Below are 17,609 nucleotides of genomic sequence, written 5' to 3'. Positions count from 1 at the left end.
TACAATTCATGCAAACATTTTAAGGTTAAGAGTAGAATTTAGAAGCCTTTCTTTTCCTTTCTGCATATAGGACAAACCAGAAAAATATAAACATGTAGTACATAAGAAGGTGATTGCTCTTAGATTAAAAGTTGCATAACAAGCATTATTTTTTTAATGTTAATTGCAATAGAAAACCTAGGTGCATTAATCATTTCATTAATCTAGACTGCCCCTGGAAAAATTATTACTGGAGATTATAGATATATTTAAGGAAGCTGTCTCTTTAAGAAAACCTTGTTTTAATAAACTTTGCTATAACAGACTTATACCATTGCACTTTATCATGCCTAAAAGCTTGAGTCTAGGACCAGCAAGAAAGCTGGTTTACATCAAGAGGAACTCTTATCGTAGCTTGGTAATAGAAAACATGTATTTTACCAAGGCATTTGTTAAAAAAAATCTACTGTAGCCTCAGCCAAGTATTATTTCTAAAAATATGTCCGTATGCTATCAAACAATGAAGCTATGTTAAATTTATGAGCAATGTTTTAAATGTGAATCAAAACATATGCAGCTGTTTCTATAACACTGTTTCTGTTAGTGGATAGTTAGATTTGATATTAGTATGATCAGTAGCAGCCTGCTCTCACAGCAAAATATCTCACCAATGTACTAAAATTAATACAAATACGATACAATTTAAGATGGTATTGTTCCTCCACTTTCATATTAGGAAATTAAGTTCAAATCCAGACCAAGCTAATTAAATATATATGATTATCTTAGTGTTTATCCATTTTCCACCTCTGAGTCTCTTGTAAGTCTCTACAGAACTTCAGAAGAGTTTCCATAGCATGACTGGAGCGTAAGAAAACTGCTCACCGCCACCTACTCTATTCAAAGCCTTTTGAAACAAGATATGAATCTGAATGTGAGCAATGTTTAAGTAACTTGTCAATAAAAAATGCAAAAGAGCCTTAGTTAACTAAAAAGATAGAAATCTGGTTTTCTTTCCATAATAAAACCTGCGCTGTTCACAAAATTAGTAGCTCTGTCACCTTGTGAAGTCAGTATTTGATGCCTTTTTATAGCAGTGAAAATCTGGTAGATTTTTACAGTTGTATTCCTCCCATGTTACTACCTTAATTCAGCTAATTCTGTGGCACAGTGCGTGGCCTGAATTACAAGAATAAATGATGTAACACCTTATCGCCTTTCTGCCATACCCTTAATGATTTTGTGATGAAGTAATATAAGCTGCAACTGACCTCTACAACCACCACTCAAGTTCATAACATACACACTGGCTATAGAAAAGATATTATCTTTACCTCTAAAAGTCCTTTCTAAATGTCCTATGGTTTATTGCAGCAATGAAATGTAGTTCAGGTCACCAGAGATTTATCCCCCTTTTTAATGTTTTTCCTAGACTGAATAAACACATTCCCAAGGATTGAGGCCACTGGCTACTCCAAAGATCGGCAAAGCACAAGGTAAACTTGTTTAAGTTGAAGTCTGCAAGATTGACACTTCTTTACAACAATGGGTAGCTTTGTTAGCTTTACATGGAAATGGTCTGGGCCCCATAGCTTACAATGTGCCTTCTTCCGTTGAATGCAATAAAAGTTTCTGGTCTTACTGGTTGCATATTGAGTTTCAAGTCATCTTCATCACAAGGTTTCTATATATATATATATATATATATATATATATATATATAATGTTCACATTCTACCAAAAAGTCACCCTGCACTAAGACAGAAAGCTTTTGTTCTAGTGGAACTATTGTTTTTGGTTTCTGATAGACAGCATAGAAAATATACTTTTCAATCATGAATACAGATTCTAAAGGATAAGGTAAAGCATTTCTTCACGGGAATTAAATGTCCTATTATTTGGGTTTGGAAAAATATATGGTTTCATTGGATTCTTGATATTAAATCAGAATACCATGAGGTAGCGTCAAGTTTTGTTCGAATTTGCCAGAATGCAATCATAAAAACACTTCGGCTGAAATCTTGCAACATAAACTGACATCTTCTTTCATACCTGCTGTCTTTTCTTGGCGGAATAGGGTGAACAGCTAACTTCCTGGATAGAAGGCATCTGATTACAGCTTCACAGAATCATGAAGGGGCCATTTAGGTGATGACTCCAATCCCTTGCTCCACACATCAATCAATCAATCCTAATTAAATCTTTCCTGAAATCTTTCCTGACACCTCTGCTTGTACACACCCAGCAAGAAATTTGTGACTGTCTTCAGGAATGGGTTCCGCTGTCAAAACTACTTTTACTGCTAGGAACATTTTTGTAACATTCAATCAAAATCTACCTCCATGTCACTTAAATCTATTATACCACATCCTGGACTTGGGACCAATAGGAAAAAAAATATTTCTTTTGATTCTTGTAGTCCTATCATATTTCCTGCAACCCATTTACTTTTCTCAAAGCAATACATTCCTTCAAACTTTCATTGTGATAGAATTTAGTTTCTGGTGCCGAAACTATTTTCTCTCTAATGCAGTGATTCTCAACCTTTCTAATGCCGTGACCCCATAATACAGTACCCCATGGTTGTGGTGACCCCCATGTGGGTGTGGCCACCAATAAGAGGGAGTAGGACAGCTAGGGAAAATGGAAAAAATGGTGGACAGCATGGTTTGGCGACCCCCGTGAAATGGTCATTCGACCCCAAATGGGGTCCCGACCCACAGGTTGAGAACCACTGCTCTAATGTTAGTGCCAAGATTTTGAACTCTTATTTAAGGTGCAGGTATAACTCTTATTTAACGTGCAGGTATAACTAATTAATTAAGGTGGGATTATTGCTTCTTGCAATTTTAGAAACCTTATTAGTATCGATGTAGTTTTGTTAAGCAACGATTTGTTAAGATTTTTTTTAAAAAATCAGGCACAGCTTCAGAAATGGGAGCATTCAAAATGAGTAGAGCTTTGATTGCATCACTGTGGCCACCGTATTGATTTTTTTGACCACACCCTTGGGACACCTTTAACTGCCAAGCTAGATCTTCTTGTTACTTCTATACTTTATCTAAATACAAAACTAATTATAATTATAATGCATTTACTTTGTTCACACCAATTCGGGACATCACCAAATGACTGGGGGATTCCTCTAAAAAGTTCTAACACAAATCAAAATCTTCTTGAAGAGTTATTGGTGTAGAGCAGTGTTTCTCAACCTTGACAATTTTAAGGCATGTGGACTTCAATTCCCAGCATTGCTGGCTGTGGAATTCTGGGAGTTGAAGTCCACATGCCTTAAAATTGTCAAGGTTGAGAAACACTGGTTTAGAGTTTGGCAGGACAGGTAACTCTTCCAACTGCAGAACTTTAAGTCAGGGATATTCATTGCTAGTTTCTCCCCAGGCAAAGCTTTACTGGAATATTGGGACCCAGAAGGCCAGGAACTTGCTTGGAAAATGCTCAACATTAAATCCTTTTGGCTCTGTTATTGTCACCAGCCACTCAAATCCACCCAATTCATGAAATCCATGAATTAACATGGGCCATTCTCTAGTAAATTAGTGCAGCAGTGTGCCTTGCCCTCTCTTCCTTGGCTGAGATCCCTTTGGTAAGTGGCCGCCAATACTGGTTTATTTTTTTTACTGCCTGTGATATGGCTTAGAGCATGGGTGTCAAACTTGATCATGTCACGTGACATATCGCAACGTTTTTTGCCTTTACGGAGTCGGGGTGGGCATGGCTTGCACGTGACGCATCCAGCCTGTGGGCCGCCAGTTTGACATCCCTGACTTAGAGGCTCATATGAATACCATTCCTCTGAATTTAATGACAACTGAGTAGAACAAAATAGGTATTCAGTCATGATAATCGGCCTGTGTTTGCCTATCCTTTTGAATTCCTACCTGTTTTTTCCTAAGATACCTTTGCGACATGTGTCATTGTCATAAATATCAACAACATGAAGCAATTGCAAAGAAAGCAAATTTCTCTCAAAATCTGGACACTCAAATTTAACTGTTTTTTTTTCTCCTACAACATTATTGTGTCCTCTCTTTTATTTGGCATTTTTTAAACATCTGCTCTTGAAAAAAATGCTGACAAGGTGAACAGAATAGGTTGATTTGTTCAACAATCTAGCCCATTCTGACTAATTTGGCTAAAATGACTAATTTCACTACATAGCAGTGGAGAAAAACCCGCACACTTGTTTGTTTGAATAGATGTATTTTTATTTTTTATTTGTTTGTATCCTGCTTTTATGATTTTTATAAATAACCCACACCTTCCTCCTATTTTCCCCACAACAACAACCCTGTAATGTAGGTTAGGCTGAGAGACAGTGACTGGTCCAAAGTTAACCAGCTAGCTTTCATGGGTAAGGCAGGATTTGAACTCATGGTTTTCTGCTTTCTAGCCTGGTGCTTTAATCACAAGACCAGACTGGTTCTAATATTCTTCCCATCTTCCAATTTTACTTGTAGTGACTTAAGATAGCTCATAAAGTTTAAATTCAACAAAGCAATTATAATGACAACTAATACATGTATTGTGGGCACAAAAGATCACGATAGCCATAACAATGGCAGTCATGTCCTGGGCCCCATCAACCTCCCAATGCTTATGCACAAGAAAAAAGGCTTTTCAGAATGCTAGTAGAGTTGGGGGCTAGCTAGATTTCAGGTGTTTTGATGTTCCAGACCACAGGTTTTGCAACAGAAATGGCCTGCTTCTGAAGTCCACCAGTTAGCATTCCATAACTAGATTAGACTAGACCTGAAGCATTCACCTTCTGTTAGACCTAGCAGGGTGGGGAGAGTTGGGCCCTCAAATAACATGGCCCATGTGGAGTATGTGGAGTGTGCTTGAGTCATGTGAATTTACATTACAAAATATGTAAATGAATGTGAATCAACCGTACAAATGCAGATACTAGTTCTCTTCAGATTTTAACGTACATTAACAGAGAATTTAAGGGCTAGTGTTTAACTTAGTCTCCGATAGTAAACTTTATGGAGGCAAAAATGTTAAGGATCCATTTCTATTAATGAATTAGTGAAGAGTTTTTATTTTGCTTTTTCCCTGGATAGAACAGAAAAACAAGGATTTATCAAATGGTTTAGTGTCACAAATTCTGCTACATTTGATCTTAGCAACCTAATTTTGGTCATTATATTTATAATGAAACCGTGGGAATCCCTTTCGCCAACTCAGGACCATTTGCAATAATAGACAATCACATACACAGGCTATCTAATTGCCACCAAGTGTTATGCATATGCCTTCTGACAAATACAGCCACAGTTCATTTTTCCCTGTCTATTTCAGCTTGCAGATTCCTCTCCACCCATCAGGTAAAAGATATGCTTCTTTTAATCAACCAGACAAAAAGGAAGGCACACATGGAATCATATGATTATTGCAAGGATTGGTTGTCAAGTTCTGTTTTGAGTATAGTCTGGTGTATGGTCTCTAATCACCAAACTAGCTTTTTTATAACACTTTTTAAGAGTTTGATGTTTTAATGAGAAGCACAAAGTATGTCTCAAACTAACTGAATTCTAAGTCAGCATGATAAATCAATGGAGCATTTATTTTGGTTTCTTTCTTGATTGTAATTTACCTTACACATTTGTGAGGTTAAGTTATATGTTTGAAACTGGATTTGCAGCTCATGAAAGGTAACATTAGTGCCTGAAGTCTTACTTTTGTGTTGTTTATTAAGTCTTGTTTGCCAAACACAATGGATAATACTGAAAGGCAACCTCAGTTTGTCTTAATGTTACAAGCTCAGATTATTTTGTTCTGCTTTCTGAAAGGCGTATATCTCAGAACCTTGAAATCAGATCTTTATGCACACATCTTGAATTGCCACACAAGAATTACTATAATCCTTGCCTGATTGACACACAGAAGGAAGGTGAAAGGTTAGACTTTCATTTCTTTTAAGGAAATGAAGCTAAAATCTTTGAAAACCGGAGATCTGCAGCGACCATATTACAATAACACTTTGAGGAAATCCTAAAATTGTCTATTTGACATTTGTAATAAAGAAGAAGCAAACCAGTCAGATTTCTGTAAAAGCCTTTGAAGATATTACAAAAAGAGAGAGGATATTTTCACCCTCTTTCACATTTGTATCTGAATAAGGAAATTGCCGAAAAACTGCATAATGATAGTAAGCCAAAAAATGCCAGACTGCTTGAATTTGGCAGAATTGATCCAAACATTTAACATGTAGACTTGCTGGGATGTATGCCATTAATAATATGGAGGAAGGACAGGAAATTGAGCAGTTGGGGTATTTCCTTCTGGAAAGTTGTTCTGTTCATCTAATGAGACATAGATTTCACTACTCAGGAGGTAGCTAAAAAAACCAGAAGCTTGGACAGTGGAAACTGTGAGTACATTATTCCTACTGCCAAGGGTGGGCAGATGGACTTTTCAAAGTCTGGTCCTGTTGATTCACCCAATATATTCAAGACACGTACCGTAAATGCCGGCGTATAAGGCGACTTCCACGAGCGCTGAAATTGGTACCAAAGACGGGGGTCGTCTTATACGCCGAGTCGTCTTATACGCCGGAAATACTGGTAGTTTCCGGCGTATAAGATGACGTTCTAGGAATGCGGCCCGGCTATAAAGACGGGGGTCGTCTTATACGCCGGGTCGCCTTGTACGCCGGCATTTACGGTAATTTTTGTATTTTACACTTGAAGATAAAAATAAATTATTAAGTCTTATGATTAGATCTCTACAGATGCTCTCAAAACCCATGGCTTCTAGAATGCATGAACAATTCTATTTTGTTTGCAAAGTAGCTGCTGTAAAACCTAACTATTTTATGGAGGAAATTAGTCATAACAGGTGCAAGCCAAATTCCCATTCCCCAAGCAACTTGCTTTTCAATAGGTATTTCCCATTTAATTCACACTTGGATACAAATAGCTCATAGAAGTTTTGGATCACTGAATTTTCTATCATTTCTGATCCACTGGAGAATATTTAGAAAGCACTCGCAGCTTTAAAAAAACATTTAAATGATTCTAATTATGAATTCAAAAAAAAAAAAAAAAGGAGACAGGATTTATGTAGGTTGATATTTTTGGCAAGTGGCAGTTAGGCCACATTAGTAGTCTTGAAAATGCAGATTAAATCCAGATTTCTTTTCCCCTCCCTATAAAACAGCACATAATTGGTAGATTTCAATTTTTTAAAAATGCTTTATATGTACAGTCGTGCTGCTGGATTAAAGAGAATAACTTAAATATACAACATTTTGGAACTCTAAGCAAGCTATATTTTTTCTACCTGAAGAGACTAGAAGCATTTGAAATGTGGATTTACAGGCGGCTGTTATGTATAAGCTGGGTTGACAAGATCAGAAATGAGGAGGTGATAAGCTGCCTGGGAAAGCCAAGGGAAATCATCAAAACAATTAGAAAACGAAAATTAGAATATTTTGGACATGTGACGCGACACCCAGAAAAATACGGCATACTCCATTTAATCCTCCAGGGTAAGATTGAAGGCAAACAAGGTCCAGGCAGAAGAAGAACATAATGGCTTCAAAATCTAAGGGACTGGTTTGGACAAAACTCAGCAGCACTTTTTCGTGCGGCTGCTGATAAAAACAGGATCACCAACATGATCGCCAACGTCCGATAATGGATATGGCACAAGAAGAAGAAGAAGAAGCAAACTTTGCCTTTTTGTGCCTTGTCTCTACTTGGACTGTGTTTTTTTTTAAATATTTATCAATTTGACTGTTTCTAAATGCAATTTGATTTAAAATCACCTAAAACAATATAAGCTACACAACATTATTAAGGTTATACTTTCAAAGAGCTCACAAAGTTTGAAAAAAAAACTTTCATTCATAAGGAGTTCTTCTGATAAAGGAATTTTGTAAGGTAAAAGTAGCCAGTGATAATGCATGCTTATTATGGTGAATTCTACTAAGAAGGCATTTTGGCACCGATAAGAGGCTTTGGACTTGCACAAGATCCTAAAACATGGTATCTGGAATATTGTGCATCTCAAGATGAGTCCTGCCCCCACCCTCTTGGACTTTGAAAAGGGCCTGAAAATATGTCTCTGGCTTGGGACCCTCTCATTTTGGAGGTGGCTAGTAGATTAGGAGAAGATCCCATCTCCACCCCAACTATGTATTGGTTCTTTTATCTGCTGTGTTATTAATTTTAATGTTTTACTTTCAGTGCGTAATATTTTAATATTCTTAACCTTTGAATTGTTATTTAATATGTTATTTATGGAACCATAAGCTGCCCAGAGCCACTTGATAGTGAGATGGGCGGCGTGTAAACTTAATAAACAGACAAGTAAATAAATAATCAACAATCACATAGGAAAAATCAAAATAACCATACCGAGGCTCTACATTTTGGGTTGGTTTTAGGGTCCAAGACCATTTCATGCTAGTTATAGAAAGCATTTCAAACAGGACAAAGGGTATCCTGCTTTCTTTGAGCACAGAACATATGATATCATTCTTCTTCAAATTTCCTGTCTGAAAGCATGGAGGTTAGAGACAAATGGGACAAGGGCTATGGGCATGGCCCCATTCTCTCCATCCTTTGAAGTCTTCCTGTGTTCCAATACTGAGCCATAAAGCTGAAAATGGAATTCTGTCTAAAAACACCAACTGAAATCTCAGCTAGAGATTACCTTATGCAAAGTTCAGATTTTTAATTATCATACTTCAAAATCCTGCACTAAATTATCTATGTTAATACAAGATCAAATAGAATGCCTGCTTTCAACTTTACAGAAGTATGGGAGGAGGTTTTTTTTTTTAAAAAAAAGAAATGCTTTCAATAATTTTTATACAAGGAGGAGAAATGGAGCATTATAGAACAGGACACAACAAAAACAAGTTTGCATTAAAAGGCAAAATGTGCTTCACACTTAGTTTAATGCCCAGATGATTGTGTGGAGTTGTGTTTTGCTCTCAGCTACTTCAGTGAGAACTCCTTCAGAACTTTCAGCAATTAATTTATACTGATGTAAATGCACCACGAAATCTGGGCTAATGATATAAGATGTGCAGAAATGGGGGGGAAAATGACATCATGATGGAAAGGGCTAACACTTCAACATTTTCCCAGGATAAAAATATTTTCTCCCGTTCTATGAATTCCTCTTATCTTTAGGAATCTATTCTGCCGTGCCTGCAGCAAACTGTTCTATCTCCCCTCTGACTGCTGGTCTGTCATGGCAGCAGCAGAGTAGATTAAAATTAAGAAAGTAACAATTCTGAGGTCAGTAGGCTGGTCAATGGAACATGGAAATTATCTCAGATTCCAACAGATACCAAATAATGGATTACTACTGAAGAAGATTTTATCGTGTTGAAGAAATCCCAAAAAGACTTCAGTCATTTCTTTCTTACTTCAGAAAGTATGTTTAGAAAATGCAAAAGGAGATACCTACTGCTTTGTAGTAAAGAAATACAGAATTAGTCTGGAAAATTTACGGAGTAATCCTAAATTTCAACCAATCCTATATAAGCCATTCTAATTGCCCAATTTCCCTCATGTTATAAATAAATATTCAAATGTTAAGTGCATCAAAAAATGAAAGTACAATCAGGAAAGTGTGCTATGGCAGGGATACTACAGCAAAATGCATTCAGAAGAGTAAAGCCTTTGAACTGTAAGAAAACGCTATTTTTGTTCTTATAAGTATACATCCTTATTTTCTTTTAATTTTTATGTTTTTAACAGTGTTCACACCCAGAATTGCCTAGGTGAGATTGGCAGCTATTTTATAGAATAAAAATAAATAAAAAATACCTATGAAAAAAAAAAGAGTTCATGTTACTAATGGAAAGGAGACCATATATTAATGATCTGACACACAATCTGATAACTACCCTCCCCACTCCATTTCTGTTTTTTGTATGCTAAAATAGTCTGATCTATTTTCTCCCAGCTCTGTGTAGCTGTACTATCTAAATATAGGTAATATTTAATATATAATTTAATACAATTAGTTCATTTCCTGACCTCTTCTATTGGCTTCAGTATTAATAAAATGTTTAGACAAGATCAACTAAAACACTGGAGAAACAAATTATAAGATATGCAAAAGATGACTCCACTGATACAAAATTATATCTATTTTAGTTTATAATAATAGTTATGTGTCGCATTATTACAATATTTGATATATTAAGAGATATATCATATTTTACAGAAATCTTTGCTTTGTTAGACTTTACATGAATTTATGAGCATGCACATGCACAACCGCACATACACATACACACACACAAACATATATGTTTGGAAGAACAAAAATAGCAAGATGAGAAGGTGGCAAAGCACAAAAGTATAGATTGCGCTAATTAAATTAAATTGTAAATGACTAATAACACACCAGTGTTGCTGATAACACAAACATCCTGTTGTTGCTGAATTAATTAACACCTTTAGTAGAATGAAATCCATACTGAGAAAAAACAATTATCATGTTAGAAATCTCCCTTTGAAATTAATTTCTTCAAGAATGAGTTTCTTTTTAACAGTAAAAAGACTTAGCCCTCTGAAGCTAATTTTTTTTCTTACTGGTCCAAAATAAATATAAATATGAACTACAAACCAAGAGTATGATTGGGGGAGGGGGGGGAAAATCTTCCTAGAAAGTTTTTCATTCTTCATGAGCAGTGTGTGTGTGTGTGTATGTGTGTGTGTAAAAATCTTGTTTTGTAAGTTTGACACCTTGAACTACAAATCAGTCAATATACCTAACCCAATTATTTAATATGTTAGCTTTATATCCAGCAGAGGGATCTCCAAACCATTCAGAGTAGCACTTTGTCAGCCAGCCTAACCTCACTGGGAATTTGAGGCACGATCTTTGCTTTGCCTACCCTGTTTGAGGACAAAACCTTCAATCACTTCTGATCAAGTTCTGTGTGATAGAAGTAGGGTTCACTTATTTATACTTATGTAGCTCATAAAGTGAAGGCAGCATATGGAAGTGATTGGAGACACTCTCTGCCAGACATTCAGATTGGAGAGCTGACCTCAATTTACAGATAGTTGATAGAGACCAAACTCTCAGGTCTCCTGTCTGCTAACTTTTTAATACTTTAGAGGCCAGCATTTAGGATGGACGAGGACTTATGGAAATGAAGAAGCTGCCTGGTTCAGCTAAGGCAGTGGTTCTCAACCTTTCTAATGCCACGACCCCATAATACAGTTCCCCATGTTGTGGTGACCCCCAACCATTTATACATCACTGGGTGCCAGGGGCGTGGCCAAAGAAAAGGGAAAAAAATGGCGGACAGCCCTGTTTGGCGACCCCCGTGAAATGGTCGTTCGACCCCAAATGGGGTCCCGACCCACAGGTTGAGAACCACTGAGCTAAGGAGAGATGATGAAATCTATGTGCATCTTTACTTTTTTTTAAAATAAATAAATAAATACCTGGTTCCTACAATACAGAATTCATAAAAGGAAATGAAACTGTATCACATTCAATTCACATAATAGTTCTAATTTAGAATACCATTTATAATTTTTCAACAATTATAGTTTTAAAATATTGATTTAAAGTACAGTATTAATTAGGTAATATAATTATTAACAAACTCACGATGTTCCTGGGCTTGCTGTTGGAGGAGGACCTGGAGAAGTAAGATTTGGAAGAAAAAAAAACAACAATGTGTAAGATGCATTGTCATAAAAAAAGAAAACTCACTTCCATCAGCTGCTATGTTGTCTTATTATCTAAAGTTCTAAAACGAAAACAATGATTTTAAACAAGGCTCTACCTTAAGAGATAATATGGTCAAGATTTTTTTTTATTTATTTAAAGAACTTATTGAAGTACATCCTGGGCAGTTCATAGCAACCAAATTAAGAACACAATATAAAAACACATCATGACCTCCCCATCAGGACACCAGAACAACACATAATGTTAACCCACTATCCTAGGCCAAAGCTTGATGAAAAAGTCAGGTCTTTACAGCTTTCTGGAACACTAAAAGGCTATCTAGCCCATCTCTGGATCTTATGTGGGAAGCTATTCCAAAGGGCCAGAGCAGCTATGGAGAAGGCTTGCATTCCCCAGCTCACTAGGTGTCAATATTTGCGGAAAGGGTCCTTGTTTTCCACATTATAATTTACTTTGGCTTTAATATCTATTTCCTTGCTTTAGTTTTTCCGTGGAAGGCACATGTTTTTGTTATTTAAAATATTAAATTATAGGAGACTGGAGTTATGAAGAATCACAAAAGCAAGATTTTTAAGCTTTCCATTATGCAAACAAACATTTATAAAAATCCAAGCAGGAAATCAACCTTTCTCAATGAATATACTTCCATTTTAACAGGATTTTTTTTTTTAAAAAAGCACTTTGTTTTCCGTTCAGTTAAATATATTCCATAATGTTAACTTTGGCCCTTCGTAGTAAACCTGCCCCTGCTTCCCTTACTGATTATTTAAAAATGATTATTCATTTCATATTAGAACATATTTATATTGCAAATGGGAGCGTTAAAATGTTTGGCTAAAGCTGTTATCTGAAAATTAGCTATTTGAACAAAGAACTGGTTTGTTATGTTCAAAAGAAAGTCTACTTTGGTTAAGATGGGACGGAAAAATCTCTGACCTACTCCCCTTTCTCAACCAAAAATGACCTTAACATCTACAGAGCTGGGCAGTGTGTGTTAAAATCAATCTTTTCCTGCATAGTACGGCAGCTTCTTACCAAATTTCACAAATAACACCCCAGTTGTAGAGACTGTTTTCCTGCCATTTGTCGCCACACACTGAAAGTAACCAGTGTCTGTGGTATCAAGGTTTCTTATTCGTAATCGGGACCCATAACTTGTGGCACGAAAGGATATCCTCCTGGGTTCCTGCACAACAGGAGCATCGTTTTTCAACCAACGCACCGTCGGAGAAGGATTACCAGAAACCCTACAATGCAGTTCTGCAGTCTGACCCAGAGTAGTGGTGATATTGTTCATTGGCTCATCCAGCGTTAAGAAATAATCTGCCAAATACACAAAGAAAAAAAAGTTAGCTGAGGCAAGTACATGTCTCTACACATTATTGGCAAGAATCAAACTGTTGTCTCTAAAAAGTAGCCAAAGATCTGTTGCAACATAAATCTAGCAATAAACCAAAGGGAGTTTGATATAAGAGAGGATCACCCTTTTACTAAAGCATATGTAAAACAGGGACTTTATTATAGTTTTAACTTGGGAAAAATGGAAATAATTCTAAATACAGGTAGTCCTCGACTTACAACAGTTCATTTAGTGACTGTTCAAAGTATTGAAAAAAGTGGCATGACCATTTTTCACATTATGACCCTTGTAGCATCTCCTTGATCATGTGTCCAAAATTCAGATCCTTGGCTACTGAGTCGTACTTATGACCATTGCTGGGTCCCAAGGTCATACGATCACCTTTTGCAACCTTTTGACAAGCAAAGTCAATGGGGAAGCCAGATTCACTTAACAACCAGGTTACTAACTTATCAACAGCAGCGATTCACTTAAGAACTATGTAGCAAGAAAGGCTGTAAAATGGGGAAAAACTCACTTGACAAATGTCTCACTCAACAACAGAAATTTTGTGGTCATAAATTGAGGACTAGCTGTAATCAAGCATTTTTCACTGAGTTCTTCAAATAAAAAAAATCAGTAGAAAATAAATGCAGCCCTTTGAAAGAAGCAAAGCACACATGAGATACAGTTAACATCAGCTTCTGCCAATCGTTTCAAGTCAAGCTCCTCATTTTAGATCTGTTCTTCAAAGCCAGGAAGCATCTTCTCAAGGAGTCAGAGTATTCCCATATTATGGAAGTGGCAGCTGGTTATTGGCATATAGTAGCTGTGATGATTAATAGAAGGTAATACATTAAGAAATAATACACAAATAGAAGATTTAATATGATGTACCAGTCAGACAACTCCTGTAAGCCCTATCATGACCTTCTGATTCTCCGGTCAACCTTTCTTTAACTTGTTTGCTTAAAATTTCGTTCCTTAAAAAGTAAGCTGGTGTGCTTCAAAATAAATCACTTGTCTAGCAACATTGATATTTACAATAATTCACAAGGTCCCACATAGGCCCCCATTTACAGTGCAGTTTATTCTACACTGTTAACAGCTTTGCTGCCCTCCCACCTATCCCAATCTCTCCCCAGAAGCTATCTGCCACCCAGCCAACTTTGAAATTAAGAGTAAACCAAAGGGTCATGGGATAACCATTACTGGAACATAAGTGGAATAAGTGAGATGGCAAAAAACTTGCTTTGTTTCACAGTAAAGACTTTTTTTAATTTAATAATTCATTTTAATGGCAAACTTTTCAGTTTCTTGCAACTGTTTATGAAAAGGGATACATATGACTGCTTTGGGTCTAGCAGCTAATAATGTAGTCTTCAAATGGCATTCGTGATGATTGGATACTGGCTGTTCGCAACACAATCAGGTGGGTGAGGCATCAAAAGATGCGGATACAGCATTTCTCTTCCAAATTTTGACTTTACCTACAGATGTTCCTATTTGAGATCCTGCTCTAAAAGGGGATTATTAAGATAAGTCTATATTATGAAGATTATAATACTGAAGCCATGTACGTATTATTAGACTTTACAATTCTAGAATAACAGCAAAATCTTATTTACCTAAAGTAGCTATGAACGCTAGCTTTGAAAATAAGTTTCAAAATTAAATCCAATCTCTATTTATAAATTTTTCTACTGAAAAGTTCTCATTACCTTCTTTATCTCAGTGGATTTAAGGGCAGTAACCATAAAATCAGAGTTAGCCTTCAGTTTATATAAACATCATCCATCATTTGAGACTTGCTCTTTACTAAAAATAGTTTCATTCAACTTTTTAATATTAAAAAACATTTTAGACCATATATAGTAACAGCCAAATGTATTTTTAATTTGTTAAAACAATTTGCTCCTGGTCTTTAACTCTGAATGTCAAGTATTAACCCTACCCAATCTCTTTTTAATGCCTTAGTTGTAGCCACTGAACTCTGCTCACAGACCTTGATTGTAACAGGCCGTAATGAACTTTTAAATTACTTGAGATAATATCTGGAAAACTCAGTCTTAAATACGGTTTCTGGCTTTTGACTAGGTGCCAATGCAGATACTGAAAATTATAAGTCACCTTCAGGAGTTAAGAGTACAAACTGGGAACACAAAATATTAAACCTAAATACTAAATTGGTGTATTGGGGCAACTTCGTCTGTATATGTGTAAATGAGAATGATGGAATAAATGCAGTCTCACTTTTATATACAAAATACATTTTATATATGTATAATACATACCTATGCTGAACTTATTTGAAACTTTCCCTTCTTGCAATTGTCGAATGGGAAGCTTTCAGATTTTTCATTGTTCTAAGGTATTTTTCTCATTAAAATCTTTAATTTTCAGAATTTGGATGTTTATACTTTAACTAAATTTGCTAAAGTCGCCATAAGAATTGTGTTTTAATGAAGAATTTTGTTTTATATGATCACATTTGTAAAACCTACACCAACCTATGCTAAAATTGTTACTCTTCATATCCTCCAAATGTCTTGAAACCAAAAATACTAGGAAGAATGTATAAAATTTATAGACAGGATTAGGAAGACAGTCCTATATATTTTTCTAGGAGTAAATTTTTATATTTAGGTTTGCACTATTAACTTTGTTCTCCATATCTCTCTAATGAAGCATTTCACAACCTAATGAGGAGAAAAATATAGGTCTATATTAAGAAAATGGACCACAGAGATTCTTGACGTTCCTTTATTTTTATCACTTCCTTTCAGGACAGTAAACATGGTTTTTATACTAAGTAGTTTAGTTTCTGTGTTAGCAACTGGTCCAAAATTGACCACCAAACTTCATGCCTAAGTGGGGATTTCACTTCAGATATTCCCATGAATAGGTTAAGCATTGTTTTCACAACCAACCTACCTGGCAATTCATATGAAGACTATTATTGAATCTTTTGTATAGGAAAATATTAGCCACTGGTTTTACTTTGCCAGTTTAGTTCTATTTTATAAAAATCTTACACATCTAAAGAAACTTGGTGAAAATAAACGAGAGGTTTACTGATTTACCATTTATATCAGTGGTTCTCAACCTTTTTAATGCCGCGACCCCCCAACCGGTCGTAAGTTGAGGACTACTCAACCGGTCGTAAGTCGAGGACTACTCAACTGGTGCAGCACCGTTTGCAGAATGGGACTTTTGGTGAGCTCAGCAGGGCAGAGACAGCCTGGACAATTCCTATTGGCTTTTGAAAGCCAATAGAATTAGACTCTATTCAAGTGAGTCTATTCTATTGGCTTTCAAAAGCCAATAAAATAAAAGGGAGTAGCACAGCTAAGGAAAAGGGGAAAAAAATGGCGGACTGCGTTGTTTGGCGACCCCCGTGAAATGGTCGTTCGACCCCAAATGGGGTCCCGACCCACAGGTTGAGAACCATTGATTTATATAATCAACCAAGCTTCAGATTCCAACTATTCCATGTGAATGATGGACAGGAAATTCTAAAAGCATACTTTACTCCTTTTACATCTATATATGCTATGAGTCTATGACCGTTTTCATAGGCAGAATACAAATGCTGTAAATAAATTATCTCCCAAGATTTGAAAATCAAAAGCAACTAAATCAGACTCCAAGATATGTGACCTATGCTGAATGTAGAAACAATAAAACAACATAAACAATATTTTAATAGTTCATTTTATAGAGGCCAAATTCTTAAATGTAGTCACTGAATGTATTCACAGAAAAATAATTCATTTTTACAAAAGCTTCAAGGCTGCTATGCTGATCAGATAAGTGAGTATGCATCCAAAACCAGGCAGTATTTCTTGTGTGACATCATTATGCACTACAACCATTGTTGTGGTTAACACACAATTATATCAGCTGTAGGGAATTAACAAAGCAAGCATTAACTTTTGGACTGCATTACAATTTTAATGCCGTAACAAGTAAAATCACAGGTTTTTTTTAAATGGCACAATTATAGTACCTAGCATTAAAACAAAATAGCATTACATCATTCAGCCTTAAAGCTAAGGTGTATGAAATGAAAAACTATCAAGAGATCAAACAGGCTCATGCTTAATTGTATTTAATTGTGTATGCAGAACTGGTCTAAGAGCACCCAGATTGCTACCATTGCAACAGATTTAATAAAAAGTGTTTCTGTCCAAATTGCTATCCTTGCAGGGGCTGCATCAATGGTATATCTGGATGGCCCAATTCCAAGAGTGGAATAGAATCTGTTTGAGTAAACAGGTTTCTCTTCTTTCTTCAAGTTCTCAAATCTGCTCTGGAAAGATGCATATGTGGGGTGAGGTGAAGAGGGAGGCATGAGCATGATAATAGTGCCTTGCACAAAGAGAAGTCCCTTCATGTCATTTTAAATATACATACATGATCTGAATTTCAGTTAATTCCAAGCTTAAGACAGGATTTTTTTTTCATGTAGTAAAAATACACTAGAGAGATAAATGTGATTAGTTTTCAGGCATTATATCCAGAAATAACAATTCAAATGAGTAACAGCGTTCCTTTTATTAATTTTATAAGGGGGAATCTGCATATTCTT

General features: G+C 35.9%; 1 protein-coding gene across 1 annotated transcript in view; it reads right to left on the bottom strand.

Annotated features, from left to right (window-relative positions):
- The window catches only part of ROR1 (receptor tyrosine kinase like orphan receptor 1), a 178,907-nt gene that overhangs the window by 23,141 nt on the left and 138,157 nt on the right, over positions 1-17,609 (bottom strand). The window contains exons 3-4 of the mRNA XM_039328949.1: positions 12,715-13,002; positions 11,596-11,626 (exon numbers count right to left, since the gene is read on the bottom strand). Of these exons, the coding sequence (XP_039184883.1) occupies positions 11,596-11,626; positions 12,715-13,002 (319 nt within the window). The remainder of the gene's footprint in view (positions 1-11,595; positions 11,627-12,714; positions 13,003-17,609) is intronic.

Source organism: Crotalus tigris, unplaced genomic scaffold, assembly GCF_016545835.1.
Source record: "Crotalus tigris isolate CLP2741 ecotype Arizona unplaced genomic scaffold, ASM1654583v1 scf7180000024385.1074895, whole genome shotgun sequence".
Classification (NCBI taxonomy): Eukaryota; Metazoa; Chordata; class Lepidosauria; order Squamata; family Viperidae; genus Crotalus; species Crotalus tigris.
The sequence above is the reverse complement of the archived record's forward strand: the minus strand, read 5'-3'. Positions and strand labels throughout refer to the sequence as shown.